The sequence below is a fragment of the Echiichthys vipera genome, assembly GCF_963691815.1.
Source record: "Echiichthys vipera genome assembly, chromosome: 12".
NCBI lineage: Eukaryota > Metazoa > Chordata > Actinopteri > Perciformes > Trachinidae > Echiichthys > Echiichthys vipera.
Window position 1 is genome coordinate 8,107,826 of NC_139837.1, and position 19,893 is coordinate 8,127,718.

The 19,893-nt window shown below is 40.8% G+C and overlaps 1 protein-coding gene across 1 annotated transcript in view; it reads left to right on the forward strand.

The window, feature by feature from the left end:
* Window positions 1-5,733: 5,733 nt before the first annotated feature.
* The window catches only part of syt14a (synaptotagmin XIVa), a gene marked incomplete at its 3' end in the record, with an annotated part of 28,562 nt that continues 14,402 nt past the window's right edge, over window positions 5,734-19,893 (forward strand). Inside the window, exons 1-3 of the mRNA XM_083924732.1 lie at window positions 5,734-5,776; window positions 14,648-14,800; window positions 19,446-19,673. Coding sequence (XP_083780858.1) covers window positions 14,701-14,800; window positions 19,446-19,673 — 328 coding nt within the window. The 5' untranslated portion in view covers window positions 5,734-5,776; window positions 14,648-14,700. The remainder of the gene's footprint in view (window positions 5,777-14,647; window positions 14,801-19,445; window positions 19,674-19,893) is intronic.

The window sequence follows — 19,893 nt, forward strand, 5'->3', positions numbered from 1 at the left end:
GCTGTCCATACGTCATCACGCTGTAACACGTTACACGCATTGATCGCGTGTGTGTGGCTTTGTTTACAAATCTTTGCATAGACCTCAGAGTTTTTGTGCGTCTTGTCGACTGTTTTTGAATATTTTCATCCGACCAAATCTGCAGTAAACACTCCACCTCCGCATCACACCAACGTGAACCTTTCACCGCCATTGTTGTTGTTGTTAAATGTCCGCGCATGGTCCCTCCTTCTTTTTTCTATGTCCGAACAGGCGCACATAATGCTACCGCCGTAGGGCTCGTGCTCGTGCTTGTACACTTGCGCACGCTCGTGCTCGTACATGTGCAAACGGCTCCGCTAAAGCCCACCTCTTTCAAGCGGGCCGTGAACGGGTGCACTCACACTGCTTAAACGTACTAGGCTTTAGCTGAAAAAACGGTTTTGTCCCGGGACAGAAAGACAGTGTGAGTGCGCCCTAAGTAACCACTGCACATTTTGCTAGCTTAGTTCCAAGTCCAGTCCATTACAGAATAGTTCCCACATGCCTTCTTTTAGTTATTAATGTTAAAGCTGCACCGATTCATCTTTTTATATTAATAAATGGTAAAATGATAACATTAATGTCAAAGAGGTCACTCATAAGCCATGTTTCCATTCAATTGTCAAACGAATTTTCAGCGTACTCTTGAAATGTCACCAAAAAAAGGTTTCATTAACTGGTCTGGAGCAAATAAACTAGTCTACATTGTAGTTTCATAACAAGTTAGCGCTATAGGCTACGATTTACGCATGGCTGTAAACCGTCAGTAAACAGAGTATAAAAGCAGAGGTTAAGGACTGGAAACTAAACAAGTCACCATGGACATTTAACCCATGCTCGGTAGAAAAATGGAGACAGGTCTTCAGTACTTGGGTTCAATTGTGTCTTTGGTTTAAATTATCCAGCAAAGGGGTTTTCATAAACCATTTAGCGCATAAACTATTTTATGACAAAGGCAAAAAGATATCGGCGAGTGTGAAAACTTTCTTAGGCTATTGATAAAATTTGATAAAATTTTGCTGTTACCAAACCGCTTTTCTAATTTGACACCATGCACATAAAATACATAAAATACGTGGATGTAAACACGGCCACAGTGACGAACACAGAGAGAATGATCATCCAACTCTGCAATCCAGAGTTTTACCTAGCGTTTTAGCAGCTTTCAGCTCATTGTTTCGGTCTACAGCCCGCAACTTCACTGTCTTGATTCAGTCGTTAGCAGGCAACAGTTTTAAGTGAAAAAGCTGGGTATGATACCTAACCACTGGCAAAGTTAGCAACTAGCTGGTAAGCATAGTGGAGAAGCACCTGCAGCAGTTAAAGGGCAAGATATTTCCATCAGAAGGTGGAAAAAAGAGTGAATATTAGACTTACATTTGAGTTTAAAACTTAATGTGGGCAACACCAAAAGTTTCTTTCTCTCACAACATGTTCTCTCCACTGACCTCAAACAACCAAATACCTGTCAGGTCAATTTCTTCCACCCAACTTTCTGTGTCACGGCCTCAGTCCATCCCTCTCTCCTTAACCTAGACGTGTTAGCCTCGGCAGCCTGATTAGAGGGGGCAGGTAGAGGAGATCCCTTAAAGAAACTGGGACGAATCCTAAAAATGCTGCCAGCCCGGCCCCAGATGTCTGCATGAGGGAGGACTGTGAAGCTACAGACTTCACCTCGATTTACATGCAGAAGTGAGACATGCTCACCGGAGAGGCCAAGGGTGAGAAACAAAAAAATCTGTAACCGCACATATCGATCACAACTGGTGCTTCAAATTGATTTCTGCCAGACTCGAGGGAAAATCATGTGAACTTCTCCGTGTACTGCCAAGTTTTTTTAGGAGCAAGAACTTCTCTTTTCAGTATACTCTCGAAAGGTTCACAGGTAGACACAGAGTGCGCTTAAGCACTAAGACATTCTTCAAAACCTCTTCATAATTCTCACTGGTGTCACTTAGTTGTTGTTGTTGTGTCTTAGTTATGCAATTAGGAGTTGTAACAATAGGAAAGCAGATAATCAATAACATGTCTGTCCTGGTGACAGCTCTTCTGTATTACACAGTGTGCAGGACACCTGTTACTATCACCATCCGTATGTATCATCATCAGTCTGTTTGAAAATATTCCTCTTCATCTCCTCTATCCTGCAACATGAGATTTTAGGCGGGCCAAATGTTTTCTTCTGCCATATTGTGCTCGTGTTAATGTTAATTTGGCTGTTTCTGAGGCAACTTTAGTGATGTTTTTTTAGTTTCTCATTGTGTAGAGGGGTTTATTTTGTGTTGTTTGGCCTTAATATGAGGCAGACTTTTGAGGTTGATGAGGCTGTTTGTTTGACATCAAGATGAAACGATGAATCGATTCAATCCATATCAAAACAGTCGCTGGTTAATGTTCTTTCTAATCAAGTAATCGACCAATCGTTGCATCTCTTAGAGCTTCAGTACTCCATCAATTTAGTATTGCTCTCCTATGACATCGTTTTATTAAAAAAAGATCAAATTTGATGCAGTAGAACCAGAGATATCCTCGCTATATGTTTATTTTTATTTGGCAAAGCCTGGAGCCTACATCATCCACAATGCAACTCAACCACCAACAGTTTGGTCATAGATTCACGGGTGTCTGCTTGTAGCAGCTAATGAAGCCTCGAGCCACTATAGCCTCAAGCAGAGATGAGAAGCAGGCTGATCTGGTTATAACACTTCTTTCTAACTCAAAACTTTCAAACTTTTGGTCTTCTGCTCTAACCAGCGCGGACTCAAGTGACATAATTTGAGGCGGTTTTAATCAGACTTCACACAGCTCCCACTGGAGCCACAAACATGCAGTAGTTCTCCCCCACACCCGTAAACAGGCTTTGATGTGTAAAACTGATACCTGCCTCAAAACTCCCATATGGGTCGGGCCCTACTGCCGACATGATCTATTAGCAGAGTATAATTTCTATGTCTGATAGTATTAATTTTCCCCATTATTTATGACATATGTCTGCACGTATTTCCCTATGAATGCATAGATTTTCTTACTGACAGTCTAATTAGCAGCAGCAAGAATGTTTTGAAAGACGTATAGGCGAGACATCAGGGAGTGTAAATGCTTAACGCTTTGTCTGGAGGGAAAATTGAAGTGTGACATTCTGTAGTAGATCCTTTGGGGGCTGCATAGAAAATGTGAGTTCTGGTTAAAGGAACTTCCATCCCCATATATATTTAAAAGATGGCAAAGAGATTGCTTGTGGGGTGATATGAGCAACCGGCACTTTGTACTGTATTCAAGAGCACATGCAAGAAAATGTTATTTTTGACAAGTATGGTGTGTGATGTGAAAGAGGAGTGAAAGAGCACGGGGAGCTTCCTCCCACACACAGCTGCTGTATCGATCTGCTGGACAACAGCAACAACTCGGCTTTCAGCCTCTAGTTGTGCAGGAACGATTTTCAGTGTTGTCATGTGGCGGCTCGACTTCCTTCAGTGGCTGTGTTTACATGCAGGAACATGATGAGCCATTTTTTATGTCTTACCGAGGTTAGTATTTACATGAAGCTTTGATATCTTTAAACACTTCTCCCATGGCCACAAATGCACAAATTGGGCATATTTGTAGTGACAGATAGTGTTTATGTAGGTGGGTGTGTCTGTGTGTCAGCGTGGCTGTGTGTGTATGTGTGAATGTGTGTGTATGAACGTATATATATATATATGTATGTCTCTGTGCATGACTGTGGGAGGGTTGGGTTCTTTTAACTTTCTTCTCCTGATTTTATTTGATGTTTCTCTTTTTCTGTACATCCCTGTGAGGCACTTTGCAATACTTTCTGTATGAAAAGCGCCGTATAAATAAAGGTTGATTTGATTTGATATTTACTGAGCTGTAAGAGCAACACAGGGATGTAGTCAAGGTGCCCTTTTCATTCAGACTTTAAAGCCCACATGGTAGTACAAACTCATAGTTTGGTGTTAGATCCACCCAAAAGCATTTGAGTTGTTCTCTTTAGGGCTGCACCTAACAGTTAGTTTCATTATCAATCAATATGCATCATTTTCTCAATAAAAATGTATATTTTTCAGTCTGCAAAATACATGAAACATTTTGTTTTTAAGCCCATATTAAATTTGCTTTTCCCAACCAACAGTCCACAGAAAACCAGCCAAGATTCACTTTTGAGAAGCTAGAAGAAGAAGAAGTAAATTTGAGGCATTTAACCAACACTGTTCTTATTCATCAGTGTCAAATTGGAGCTATATTTGGATGATGGATATGACCTTTTCCAAGATGGCAGGCTGAGCGAATGCAGGAGGGAACTATCAACGAGGGAAATGCTGTTGTTTAGTCTTAGCAGGGTTGGTTATGGTTAAATTATTTAAAAAGTAATGTTTTATTTCTTTTGCATATACAATTAATCTTTAATTCAAAGATCTTAAATGCTTCTTTTCATAATATGTTGTACCTTTTTAATATTCTTAAGTATTTCTGTCTAGATAAGACGAAAGTCCTCATATGTTTTTGCAAACAGTCCCGTAACAAAAAGCCTTTTCTGACGCCCTATATGACTGGTTATTCTATGAATACTTCATCAGATAAAATGTTAGCTTGGTAGGGAAAATGAAACATGAGGCAAAGGTCATGTGTCTCTACGACCATTACACCACCATGACACCATTTGTCTCATTGCTTTCACCCTCCTGTAGCTTTACAGGGCTGTGCAAATCTTACAAGTGTCACAGTTGAAGGCAGCCGGAGCTATTTGAAACCTCAACCTGTAGGCAGATCCCTGAGGCAGAGCTCAGAGACTAAGAAGCCCTCACAAGTGTGAGTAATGGTTCTGAATTACAGTCACTCTCTGGTGTAGAAAACCATGGTGAGCTCTATGCAGAGGTTCTGTGTCTGAATAACAGTGCCTAGGTAGCTACCTTGTGGTATGCTGATGCTCTGGTGGACACACAGGGTCCAGGCCGCTGAGATGACACAATGCTTGATAAGAATTCAGAGCGACAGAGGACATCATCTTGGAAACCCTGGTAGAAATGCCGTCTCACCCCCCAGGCTGTTCTCAATCACTGCTCATAGTTATACCTTCAAGAGGTAAAGCACTATATCTAACCCACATACTGTATTTGTGAGCCAGGGCGTGCAGGGCTGCAAGTCGGGCAAAATAGCAGGGTGGATGAATGGATCAGACAAACACAGGACTTTCAGAAGACCGCTGTTCATGTCGGGTGTGGAAGCATGGTCAACAGGCGCGTTTCCATGGGGGTACAATTCAGCCACTGGGAAAGGTGCAGAGCACGCCCTCTCAAAAGTCCTCTCACTCGCCATGTTTCCATTTTTTTTTAAAAAAAAGCCTGGGAGGGACTTACGAGACTATGAACAGGGCACCCGAAATTGTGCCTTTTATCCGTAAATTCAATGTTACACAGACAGCAAATATCATTTACCGACATGTTGTTTGCTTTCTGAGCTTTACCTTAAAGAACGGGGCACGGTACGGATGGACAGTGTGAGTGCGCCCTTAAATTTGAGTGTACACCCACATCAGACTGTTACCATCTAGTCTCTGTCAGTGTCTTATATCTGTGTTATTTTGTCCTTTTCTGGGAATTTGTCTGAATGTTCCGACATATTTCGATGTGTTTCCATGATGTTTGTTCTGTCCGTCGTTGCCGCCATCACAGTGTGGCTCAATGAAACTGCATTGTCTTTCCAGGTGGCGAGCGTAACTGTGGAGTACATGAGCTGATCTGCGTCAGAAAAGGTAGGGCAGATCAGAGCTCTGGGAGGTTGACCTTTGACCCCACACTCCAGCTTCCTCATCAGCCTACATCACTTAAACTGTCACCGTTAACGCTCGTCCTTGTCCTCACTGTGTTCTGTGTTAGCTGTGCTGCCTTCACTGTCGTCCGGCTGTGCCATTTGTTAGTGCCTTGTTTCGTTGTATGTGCTCACTGCTTGTGTCCATTGTTTTAACTTCAGCCGTCGACTGAATTGTTTACAATGAATGTCATATTCTTTCAAGGCCGACCAAGTAGGAGAAAAGACCTTTTAGGCATGAAAGATGGATTTTGTCCTGACACACATCCGTCTACAGTTGTTAGGGAGATTGAGGCTCTTTCAGTGTCTTTAATTGTGCTATAAGTCACTCAAAAATAAACATTCGTGCTTATTTAAGTTAATAAAGTTAAGCTCTAGTTAGACAAGAGTACATAGTGAATAATATGGTAATGCTTAAAATGAAAGCCATCAAATTACAGTGTAACATTTTGTACAATGGAGGAACCGATACTTAATGGGTACTCGTTACACATGTATGTTAAGGATGGACATAGAAAGAAGTTATATCCCAAATAATATTTAAAGCACTGTACATATTGAATAATTACAGGGTGCAGACAGGGGAATAAAATGTTTTTGCCTTTATTTTCTTAAACAATAGCAAAGTTGTGAAAAGGAGCCTTATTTATACGTGGCACAAATACACAAAAAGGGGGTATATATTTAAAAATAAATAAATAATGAACATAGTCAAACCTAATTATTGATTAAATTGGTTTCTAAGTTAGAAGTTGTTGTTTCCATGGACCCCAAAACTACGTTACTGTTCCCCAGTGTTTTATCATAATTTTAAAAACATAATATTTCATAGCTATTTCTATAAAGACACAACCTCATCACAGGTTTTATTTTACAATTTAATTTCTCAAAGTATTGTATTGTAGTAATAATTTTCTTTAAAATGATATTGGCATTGTAGGTTCTCACATGGTAACTAGGCACCTCTCATACCCTTCATTCATTCATTCATCTTCAACCGCTTTCCCTGTCAGGGTCGGGGGGCGCTGGAGCCGATCCCCGCTGACATCGGGCGCGAGGCGGGGTACACCCTGGACAGGACGCAGGGCACATAGAGACGAACAGAGACAGACAACCATTCACACCTAAGGGCAATTTTAGAGTCATCAATGAACCGAACACCTGCACGTCTTTGGATTGTGGGAGGAAACCGGAGAACCCGGAGAAAACCCACGCAGACACGGGGAGAACAAGCAAACTCCGCACAAAAAGGCCCCAATGGGGATGTTACTGTTGCTTTATTGTGGATTTCTATTAAATAATTGCGTGAAGAAGACCTAAATGGATAAACCAAATTTCACTATATGGGTGATTGTGAAGTTTAAGTTTGTAACATCTACGTAGAAACACATGTCGCACCTCGTCAAGACACAAAAATGAATAGATTTATTTTTGATTTGTGATTTACGTAACTGCACGCATTAAAGGTCATGATGTTGCTGCAACTGTAAAGTTCTGTAATAACAAGCTTTTAACAAATCATTCCAGCTAGCATAATCACAATTGTGCATGTTGAGTAAGAGCACTTAGTGCCTCTCTTTGCCATGGCAGTATTCATATTCTGGATGGAGATGACTCTTTTAACCCAAATAAATGGATAGAGGGTGCTTATCACAGTGTAGAGCCAGCTGAATGGTCTAGTTGTGTAAGTGTGTGCATGTTGAATCATTTGGGTTATCCTATTTGTTGTGTGATCGTGTGTGTGTGTGTGTGTGTGTGTGTGTGTGTGTGTGCGCGCATACAGCAGGTACTGCGCTCTGAGGCCCTGTTTGAACATGTGTGGGAGTGTGTATGGAAGTGCTGGTGAGAGAGCTGATGGACTGTCTGTGGAGTGAGTGGGTGTCTTTGTAGTTTTGAGATGGTTTTGTACTTTTTGACATTCAACATGGCAACGGTTTCCATGCGGACCGAACGCAACAAAGACAATAGAAACATGCAACAATGAATGAAAAAAGTACCAACAGTATTCACCAACAGGGACAATAGAGCAACTCACAGAACTAAAACAGTCATGTGCAGTATACAGGCCTGTATGAGTAGATTATTAGTTGCACAGTGAGGGGCTCCCACTTGTACAACATGTACAGGTATGTGCATATACTATCAAATACCTCCCAAATATCCTCCTAAACCTAAACAGTACTGACTATTTTAGCCACTGACTTTTTTAGCCACATACCTGAAGTCAGGTCGCCATGGCAACAGGGTCAGCTGAGTAGCCCAGATCTCCTTTTCCCCAAGCTATGTCTTCTAGCTCCTCCTACAGGATCTAAGTGTTCCCCGGCACTGTGGGAAATGTAGTTCCTTCAGTGTGTCCTGTGTTTGTACCTCTGTCACAAATCCCCTACCTCTGATTATTGATATGTCTTTGATTGTCTGGATTATGAGGGTGAAATTATAAACAGTCTTTATTGGCTCTAACTGAACATGTAGAGTATTTGTAGCCACTGTAGTTTGATTTCAGACCAACAAGGTGACTGTCGGATCCGGTCAAGACCACCTGCTCCTTGTTTGGTTAGGGCAAGATGCTGCGCTGTGCAGAAACCTTTCAGTGACCTACATACCTTCTATTTGTTGAACACAATGAAGAGTCAATGAGTCCTTACACTACAAGCAATTGCCCTAACGTAACCACTTCTTTCTGTGGTGGCACAGTGGTGTGGTGGTTAGCACTGACGCCTCATAGCAAGAGGGTTCTTGGTTCGAATCGAATGGTGCCCTCCTGTGTGGAGTTTGCATGTTCTCCCCGTGTCTGCGTGGGTTTTCTCCGGGTTCTCCGGCTTCCTCCCACATTCCAAAGACATGCATGTGTTAATTGGTTACTCTAAATTGCCCGTAGGTGTGTATGAGTATGAATAGTTGTTTGTCTTTATGTGCCCTGCGATATACTGGCGTCCTGTCCAGGGTGTACCCCTACCCCATCACGCCTGATGTCAGCTGGGATTGGCTCCAGCACCCCCACTCCCTTCTTTCTGTCATTAAGCTATGTCAAAAAAAGTTATTCATTTTCAATATTACGTGTCATCTACTGAGGGAGATAGAGTCAAGTAGACTTTCTCGTCCAATTTCTAGCCTCCTCAATATTCAGTTTCTACCTTAAACTGAGAGTCTCATACAAATCAGTTGGTGCACAAGGTTGATATCAACCTAAACAGGCTGCACTAAAACTTGAAAAAAAGAAAATTGATCAGTGCAATGTTGTAGGCCGACAAAAGAAAATGAGACTTTACAGCTTTTTGAGAAAAACACATATGGAATGAACCTTTTTTGTAAACGTGTCTGTCCTTCGGCTGCGTTCTTCATTTCCTTATACTCTGCTGTTAATAAATACTCCTGTCTATATCGAGTTTTATGTTAAATTCCCTGGCTTCCATGTCAAACACCTATTTGTTTAATATTTTTTTTAGTAGTCTGAACCTTAGACTCTGCGTCTTGGAGAATGGCGCAGACATTAATGTATGTCTCGACAGTTCTCCTTTAGCACACACCAAGCTGCAATGACATCTGTTGATTTCATTTTCATACTTGCATCATACGCCAGTAATCATATACCAGTCCTTTTTCTTGAGCTACAGTGAATTCATTATCTCTCACGTTTGCTTTTCATCTCCAATCACTCACTTTAAAGACTCTTAACACTGTAGATGGCTTTCCCACATGATTGGTCTCTGAGCTTCTTGTGCAAAAGAGTCGCTTGTTGTTGAATCTTCCTGTGAGTCATCATTCAGTCCCCCACACATCATCTAAGGGGGATTCTCATTATTTTAAGGGGCACATACAGTAGTGTGCTCATTATGCTCATGTTCATGTTCAACAAACACATTATTTTTCTGTTTGAATATACCTTTATTTACCCTCTGACTGAAACGCGTTAGCACCTGTCTCTTTAAAGGGGCTGTTCTCAACATTCAGATCATTAATAAAGCAGTAAACAAATATATTCTATGCAATGAAGAATGAAGTCATTCTCCCTCTGCGCATGTTGTAATGTTGTCATGAGTTTGTTTTGATAGTGGGTGCATGGAAGTGCCTTGTGTGTTGATATCAGATGCAGAGGTTTGTCCTAAAGCTGGTGAAAACTTTGCATAGGCAACATTTGAGAGTATTTTGAGTACAGTACCTTTGGGCCCATGCATTTCTCTGTCGATTGAGCTTCTTGATGCTTTCAGAGAAGCATTTATAATTAAAAAGATATGGAAATCTGACCTTTTCCAATAAAGGACACTTAATGAAATACAGTAGATTTGGCCGCTGCTATCAGCTAAAACTGAAGGCTATATGTGTGTGTGTGTACATGTGTGTGTGTGGCTGCAGTATTTGTATCCTTAACAATAATGTCCAGTAGTCATTAATGCAAAGTCAAAACAGCTTACTTTAACTCGTTACGCTAACTAGTTTTAACCAAGAGCATGTGTTCTTCTTAAATCCTACAATTTTTTACTTATTATTTGACTGTTTCCAGTTAGTTCTAGTTAAAGGCTGTTTGAAAACTGAATGAGAACATGACTGATGTAAGAATCTAAATGCTCTAAATGTCAGATTTGCGTTGGAATCAACAAGCAGGGACTCTCCGTTTCGTGAAATTATAAATGCACAATGAGAAATCATGTTAGACATCATCCACCACGCATCGCCCACACTGCGTTACAGCACTTCTACTTCAGCGCTGGCATCTCGTCAAATGTTTGAGTTGTAGTCCTGAGTCAGGTAGCCAAAAGTAAAGAGAGAAACCGTCTGTAGACTTCTGTGATTGAATTTTATTCTCCCTGTTTGAGCCCGAGGGGAATTATACGGAGCACGTTCCCTCTCCATCTGTGCTGTGAATAGTCAACAGTGAGAAGCTGGTGCTGTGTGAGCAGACAGGCTTTCCCGCGGGATAACGCCTCCTTTCCCCACCTCGCCATACGACCAAACATTGAGGACTACCAACGATAACCCAAGCTCATTACAGCACAGGCACATTTAACAAATACTCAAACAGTATTGTGCTTTTTTGTTGTTGTTGTAAAAACAAAGCTGCATTCTTTTTTTTTTGACTGGAAATAAGAGCAGTCTCTCCAGCAGGTGTAGCGTTCCTTTCTTGTTCTTGAGTCTGGCTGTTATGTAACAATAATACTGTTAAAGAACAATTAACAGCTCCTTGTTTTCATAATGGAGAAGTAAGGTAAATATAATTAAGCCGGTGTAAGTAGTCAGCGTTAACTACGCTACGGACTAGAATAAAGTTCAGGCAGTGAAGTTGTCCCCAGTGACAGCGGTTAATTGTTGCAGGCATTATATGGACATTACATAAATAACAGGAAACATCACCGCCATCAGTGATCGCAAAACAAGATGTCATCTAAGTACACTTCCTTGCCAAATGAGCTCATTATTGTCCATCTGTACCAAGGCAATAATTTGGTTTAATTGAACAAATGGGCTTAATTCTTCGCTGTGAATGAGCTCAGCAGTAATTTGAGGAGGGAACAAAGTATTCTTTCTAATCGCACCAAATATGCTGTTGCACTTTTCTCCTTTGCCATTATAGTGTGTCTTTCATTCAGTGGTATTTTTTTTTTAAAGATCATTTTTTGGGCAGTTTTTCAAGCCTTTATTAGATAGGACAGACAGGAAATGGGGTGAGAGAGAGAGAGAGAGAGAGAGATACATGCAGCAAATGGCCGCAAGTCAGAGTTGAATCTGCAGCCGCTGCCTCGAGGACCTTCAGCCATTTTACTGCTTTAACCACTGAGCCACCGGCTGCCCCTTCAGTGGTATGTTTTACAGTGAATTTCTAGACATGTGCTAATGTAGAGGATGTAAATCTATATATAGGTATATTATTTTGTTTTTGTTTTAAGATTTGTGTAAAATTACAGTGACCCTGAAGATATCATTCCAGCTATCTCAGCTTGTGCTTGGAGCCTTGAGAAGAACGCTCCATTTATTCCTATGAAAGAGGCGGTAGCGCCGGATGTAGCGGCGCGCACCACTCAGATTGGCCTCGCTGCGCTCCACTGACCTCTCAAAAGCGCAACCAATGAGATAGAAGCTCTGACTGTGACATTATGTTTCCTAGGCAAGCAGAGGGCGACATCGAGCCGGTTAGAAAGGTGGAGGAAAACGTATAATTTGTGTGTTTCCTGAATTATTTAACGTTACATTAAAGTCGTTTCACGATCTGGGAAGAAAACGTGACGCTTGGAGGTTCACAGCAGTTACACTAGGTTTGTGAATAGGAGGTTTAGGAGCTAACGGTTGTATAATACCTGTTTTAGCCGTGTACTGGGTCTCTGCGCCCAACCTCACGGTGAGCCCAGGGCAAAAAGCTAATCATGTGAAGGCCCCTTTAATGACATAAGAAACTATGCATCACCAACTGTGGACATGTATCAGGCAGGGAGGGTCTTACTTAATCACGACACTGGTTGCATGATGGGAGTTGTAGGGTTTCTGGAGCTTGGCCCATACTGGTGAGGAAAACTCAAAATGTTGCTGTCTCTGTTTCTTTGATTTTGTTTTTTTTATATATTTCTCTTATAAGGCAGTAGTTTGTAGAAGTGGGGCTGTATAAAAATAATCCTATAATAATACAAATAATATAGGATTTTAGTATTTGGGATTTAATTCATATATAAGTAAGTATATGCATAGTTTAACTTTGATCAGCTTCAAACATGAGCTCAACTGGTAGAGTCTGGGGTAAAGTCTCTCTCTCTCTCTCTCTCTCTCTCTCTCTCTCTCTCTCTCTCTCTCTCTCTCTCTCTCTCTCTCTCTCTCAATCCAACTCCTTCTCACCTTAATCCCGTGGGTGTTGGAGAGAATACAGAGCGGTGAACAAGTTTGTTTTTTCCATCAAACTTTGGTAAAGTTTGTATGCATGTGTGGTGTTCATACATAAAATCCACGGTGCAGTCTGCATGTTACACTGTGAATACAATACCTCCTTTGCAACACTCGTCCGTAACAAGAGAGATAATACGCCGTGTCATCCCCTAATGCACCACACTTTCCACTCTTTCCTGATCCCTATTGTCCTTACTGACGGCGTGACGCGCACACGATGTGGCAATTTTATTTGATCGTTAATTTGCAAAGACACGATCACCCCGCATGTATAAGTCTTTGCAATGAGTCACACTCAGCATAATGGCTTTAATAGACGGCTGTTATTGCCTTCGAAGCCTTTAGCCGTGTCTGAATCGCACGAGTGCACTTCCCTCCCTAAATTATGGACAGTGCATCATCCATTAAGCTATGAAAATGTATCCCCGCTCGTTGGACAATTAACTCCACTGACAGCACAAATCAAGATCCAGTGTGTGTGTTTAGCGGCGCTTCCATGACAGCTGTTTGCATTGATTTCACACACATGTGGTTCTCTGTGTTTCTTTTTAGCACTGCCGTCTTGTAACGTGTGACGGCCTGTGAACAGTCAGTGACCCCCTCCTCCTCTCCGTGTCCCTGATTGCGACATGTCATTTTTCCGCCATAAAATGTCAAATTAATTTCCTGAACTCCCTGCAGGAGGTGACGATCAATCCCCGGGATTGAAGGTTGATTGCTCCTGAACTTTTGTAAAGGTTGTTGTTAAATGCTCTCTTTTATGACTGTAGCGTGGTGCGGTGTGTTATGTTTGAAAGGGTTACATCAAACGGTTGAAGACAAAGGTGTTACGCTCATTTGATAGCTTTGATGTCACAAGAGTGGATCCACTACCAGAGAGAGGAACAAAAGAAAGACGTACCGGGAGCTAAGACAGGAATTCTGCCCGGTGACCAGACCTGATGATCTGATAACGCCTCAGCGAAGGTGTTGGAAGGTCAAACATGAGGTGGAAGGTCAAACAGCTGACTCTCATCTCTCAGACTGTCTTCATTGGGCTTTTTACGGATCCCGTCTGAATATCTGATGATGTTTGTTTCCAAACCAAACCGCGTCTGCTGACTGTGGCAGTCGCTGTTGCATTTAATGAGACTCGCCTGTGTGTCTGGAGTCTGGACTGATGATGCACCTGAACCTGTTGCTATGGCAACTAACCGGATATGTTTCTACAGCGACTCTCTCTTTCTCCCCCTCTTTCTCTCTCTCACTCTCATCAACATATTTTTTGTCATTTTCATGTAAGCTTACTTTGATAACCTTTCTCCTCCAAATTAAAAGTATATGCAACATTTTACAATATTTTTTAAATACACTGGACAATAAATGACCAAAACTATACAGTGGAAATCACTTATTGATCGCCGTTACAATGATCAACCCCTTATACGGATCAAAAAGCTATTGGGACAGAATCCTTCCAATGTTGTTTCAATAATTTGCTTTTATTTTTCTCTCTTTTGAATAAGATTAGAATATTTTATGAATATTTTTGTTTTCTGCTACCAGTCTGCCATTGATAGACTACAGTTTATTTTCAGGCCTGTTAAACTAAAACTAAACTAAACTAAACTAAACTAAACTAAACTAAACACTATGCATTATACTGTTTTAGCCTTAGCTGAGTTATAACTTAAACAAAAGTAAGCTGTATTTTAAGTGTTTCAAACATCTGTACTGTACTTGACACAGTCAAAAAAATCCATTTAATATCTAATAATATACAAATGTCAATAAGATGGTAATCTACATGAGAAATAAAGAAAACAATGGTAACTATCTACTTAAAGTGATCAATTTGACCTGGACAGACATGATCACAACAAGTGTGTTCCCATTGTACCAAATTAGTTTTTATTATAGCGCGCTCGTATTTAACAGCAGCAACTTTACCTTTAAATTTCCGTCTCAGTTTCTCCAGAGGTGCTGGGGTTTCTGACGGCCATCGGACTCTTCATCATCCTCATGACCCTCCTGTTCTGGTACCTCAACAACAAGTTGGCGCTGGACAACCCAGGGAGCCTCCAGTGCCTCGATGACTTCAGGAAAAAAACTGAACTACAAGGTGAACCTGCATTCACATGTCTGCGCTTCTGTGGTCAAGGTTTCAAGACACATTTCACCATAATTATCTCTACATGTCACTTAGAGCTTGGACGTCTTTTAAGTTCACTTATTGTCCCTGGCAAAATTACATTCTTACACTTGTAGTAAAGTTTGGACTGATTTTAACTAAGGCTACATGACCCAATTAAGAGCTACGTGTCCATGTGCGTATTTACCTTGGTTTACACTGTTTTGGCTGAGTTTGTTGGACCTATAACATTTTGATGTCTGTTCAGATATGTAATAGTCCCCCTGGTTTATTAAAGTATTTCTGATTCTGATTCATCTGACAGCTGAGGACAGGACTGATATTGTTTACTATTTCCACAATTGACATAAAACACACAATATGTCATTTTCTGTCGCCTCGGTCAAAACAATAAGAAAAGACACAGTCTGATGAAGTAGATCAGGGAAGTTGTTGTCCTCACCACGTGCTGTAGTTGCTGTCCCCTGGTTATGATTCCTTCAGTGTTCATCGTTAAGGAGAGCTAGATTATCTGTAGTGGTTTCCTCCTCTCCAAAACAAACGGAGATGGTGATTTAAACCGGTAAAAACACTGAATACAGTGGTTTCATGTTAAAAATCTAACTTGTTTCTCTGATAACCTAAGATCCAAATGTCAGATGCTTAAAAAGAACATCATCCTGTTAAAATGTATAATTAAAAATGACCTAGATATAAAAAAGTGTATTTTATGTGGCTTGAAACTGGATAAAAAGTTAATTTATGACGGCATCTGGCAGATGATGACGCATGGGCAAAGGGGATATGATGACATTGACAGGTGACCCAATGTAGAGAACCATTAACTTGGTTAAAATGACAGATTTGTTTGAACATTGTTAGAAGCATTTAGGGTAATGCAAGGACACTATCTCAACAAAATATGTATGAAAGGTCGTGTTTTGTAAATGTTACATATTATACCATTTAAATGCAACAGAAACTGTAAAAGAGGTGAAGGACTGTATGGCGGAGGAGATAGGGTTGGACTCAGACTGGTGTTTCAGTAAAAACACCAGGGAGTAGGATTCAGATTTAGCCTCACAGCAAGAGGGTTTCTGGTTCGAATCCCTGCCGGGGCCCTTCTGTGTGGAGTTTGCATGTTCTCCCCGTGTCTGTGTGGGTTTAAAATTGGGACTCTAAAATTGCCCGTAGGTGTGAATGGTTGTCTGTCTCTGTTTGTCTGTGTGTGTGTGTCCTGCGATAGACTGGCGTCCTGTCCAGGGTGTACCCCGCCTCACGCCCGATGTCAGCTGGGATCGGCTCTAGCCCCCTGCGACCCCGATAGGGACGAGAGGTTGAAGATGGATGGATGTCTGTTTTATATAATATGCAAAGTTAATTTAAAACACAAAATAATATATAGTTTCTACTTGCTGTTTAAGGCACAGATTAATAAATTTAAATATAAACAAATCTTCCACAAGATTCCCCCCCTCCTTGTTCAGAAAGCCAAACCTGGGCTGAACTCAAGTCATTTGTGTCGTCCGGCCACTCCATAAAAATATGGACCCATGACTCAGTCTGCAGCGCGAGGCCTGACCTGTGAAAGGGGACAGTTTCCTTTGGTACTGGTCGTTCTCAACCCATGAGGAGATTACTGTTGTCGACAGATGTATGCCTGTTTACTTGTCATGCGTCCACAGAGCTTCAGAAGTTTAAAAGGTTGGTGGCCCCGGGGAGCCCACACAGGGAGTTGGCTCTACCCTGAGAAGCCTCCTGGTAAACACTCAGTTAAAAACAAGGCAGTATGAAGCTGTGAGGGGGTTGTTCTTGGTGTCTTTTCCTGTTTATCTTCTAACACAATGACTGTTTAAACAAATACTTGGGGCGGTTATGTTTTTTTCTTTATTAATTGTGTAAAACTATAATACAGTCTAATATTTATCTTCCGTCCCTTCTGTGCCAAAGCTGGTACCGTTTAGATTTGACAATGTTTTTAATAGATGCACAATGTTTTATAAATTGCTTTTTTATGCTCTTAAAAGGAAACGCACTTTGCAAATCAGTTAGTTTGGTTTGTTTGTTTGTTTAGTCTGAACAGGAAGTTTTTTTAAAGCTCTGCTGCCCCTTGCTGGAACAAAAGTGAAGCTACAGCTGATGTTGTAGTGATGCTGAGTGATGTTATTGACATACACGATGCAAATAATATTCTTATATTTCTTCAAAAATGTATTGATTGTACATTACTTGCGTTTAAGATTTCCTCGTTGTTTTCTCTTTGCTATTTTTCATTTCCCCTTCATGTGGGACAGACATTAGAAAGGGTTAAATGACAGTTCATTAATGTCATTAATAGATGACTTGTGTGTCTATAAATACATTTCTGTTGCATAACGAGGCATTTTGTTGCATAATGTGTCGTATCGCGGACAGAGCTCCATGGCAACATTAGCTTTACCCACTTCATTATATACTAGAATCTTTAACACGACTAAAATCACGTACCTGCCGCTCATTCGATTCAGTTAAAGCAACCAGTCAGAGCTGAGCAGTCTCCAACACAGTGTCATTGCTTGTGAACTCGGATCAAACTGTGAAACGAAACCATCAAATATCAGGGTTCGTACGGATGCTGGAAATCCTTGAAAACACTTGAATTTTATTTTAGTGTGCTTGGGTTTTCAATAAAGTGCTTGAAACTGCTTGAAATGGATGTTATGTGTGAGAGAGATAGAGAAGATCTCTATATTTGAGACTGAAAAGAGCTTTTTTGGACGCTTTTGCATTAAAAATTCCTTTTCATTAAAACAGATTATCAAAAAAGTTGGTGATTTATATTTTCTGTCGATCTATTAGTCGAGTTAGCTTTGCTTTCATTTGTCGTCCTACTGTGGAAAGCTGTCTCAAAACATCATGTTGGTTGTTTATAGGACAGTCACATCTAATTTAATGTGATGAATAGGTGCAATAATAAGTTCACTGAGTATACTCAATGTACTGTATACAAATATGTGTTTTATCACAGCTGTAAGGTGCTGGAAAAGCATGAAAATGCACCTTGAAATGCTTGAAAGGTGCTTGAATTTGACTTTGGAAAAGGTGAAGGAACCTTAAAATATGAATCAATCATCAGCAGTGAAAAGAGAAGCTGTGCTTCGGTTGGTCGTGCTTGGTTTTGTTGTTTGTTGTTTTCAACATGGTGGCCGGGTCACAATCTTGCAGATGCCATTAGAAGCACTAGGAGGAGGCAGAGGAACAAGTATGCGCCTCATGTACTGTCAGGCTACAGTGACAGTTTTAGAAATATGACTGACTTTGTTTCCATCTGCTGGCTTTCAAAACCACACATGACACATGTTATTATCAGAGCAATGAATCCCCTTCTCAGTCGCCTAATACATATTAAAGACACTCTAACAACATGTGTTTGATGTATGAAATGGGTGGAGAAATAACTAATTACATTACAATTCCATGTTGAGGATCTTAGAATAAAATTATCAACATCTTCTTTATATCCTTTTCCAGGACCCATTCCTTCAGCATCTCAGTCACTTGAAAACAAAATACTAAAAATACTAAAAGACACTAAAAAAACCAATGGATGACGACCCCTGGATAAACTAAAATTAAACACGACACCTTGTCATTTCCTTTCACACGTACAAAACACTGGAAGGATCATCTAGATCATTTGACACATGAGACAATGGCCCGGCAGGGTGAGCGCGCAGATGCCTCTTTAACTGCAGCACCTTAACAAAGCTGCGATTAAATGATCTGTTGCTCTCAGTTCACAATGATCCAATCAACAACAGCTGCAACAACACTACGGTGCAATGAACGGATGGATGCATTTAATACGTTTATACTACGAAACAATACAAATGTATAAATGTCTTTTTTTATATTAAATTTATATGTCAATGATGAGATCATTGAGGTAATGGTTCAAACTTAGGCCAGGCAAGTGTATTTGTCCGGCACCTTTATGTTTAATTCATTTGAACATTTAAAAACTCAACAAAGGAAAGATAAAAAGAATAAACTTAAAAAATTAGAATAAGATAAAATACAAATAGACAAAAGTTTCGGACCTCTAAATGATCATTACATTTTCTATAATCACTTGTGTTTAATGAACAATATTAGCATGTTCTGTCAGTATACAGTTAGATATCTTATTTCAAATGTCATTCTAATAATTATTAATCATTATTACACTGTTAACATCACTGGCGTTCACTTGTGGCCTAATTGTTGAAACACACGCGCTGAAGTGCCCTCTTGGAAGCCAAAACACGTGGGGGCCAAAACTCCCCAAAGTGTCCTATTGGGAGGAAAAGGCGCATGTGCTCAAGTGCCACTCACAGTTAACATCAGCTACTGTTCTCATGCTTATATGAAGAGGAAGGAGATGATCACCTGATTTAATCATTTTGAATCTTAAACCCCTGAAAATGTAGATTTTCATTCATCTTTTCCATCAGCTGCAAGCTTCCTAGCCTCTACTTTCATACACAGAATCTGGTGAATCTGAACTATTCTGACACGGAAATTCTACCTCAAAATAAGTTTTTCTATGAAAGCAGTTCAGCAGTTCAGTTCAGTCTGTCCCACGGTAACCAGGCCGGCTTTCTTTACCCCCAAACAGACAAGGCCTACTCTGACGCCGACCTGCAGGCCTCGTCATCGGACAGCGAGGATGAACTGATGGGTCAGTATCAGGAAGCGGTCAGCCGCTCCCAAGGCCTTCGGGGAGGAGCCAAGGCGGCCGTGAACACCAAACTCGCAGGAGGTTTCAGCTGGGAGAGCCGGCAGAAGTACAGCCCTCTGACTGCTGATTATGACGGCTACAGCAGTGACGCCTCGGCTGACGACGGTAGGCTTTCTGTCTGTGGGTCGAAATATAAGTATTCTTAGCCAGTAGTCACGTGAGATGGTGCATTATTGAGTTCTTTTGTTCTTCACATCACTTTGATTTTTTTGTTAACTTTCCCAAAAACATCTCCAAAGGTTGCCTCAACAATGCAAAGTTTCACTTGTGTAATAGATCAATGCGGATACTTCCCTCCTTATCGCTGCAGTGAGCTTGAGCCAAA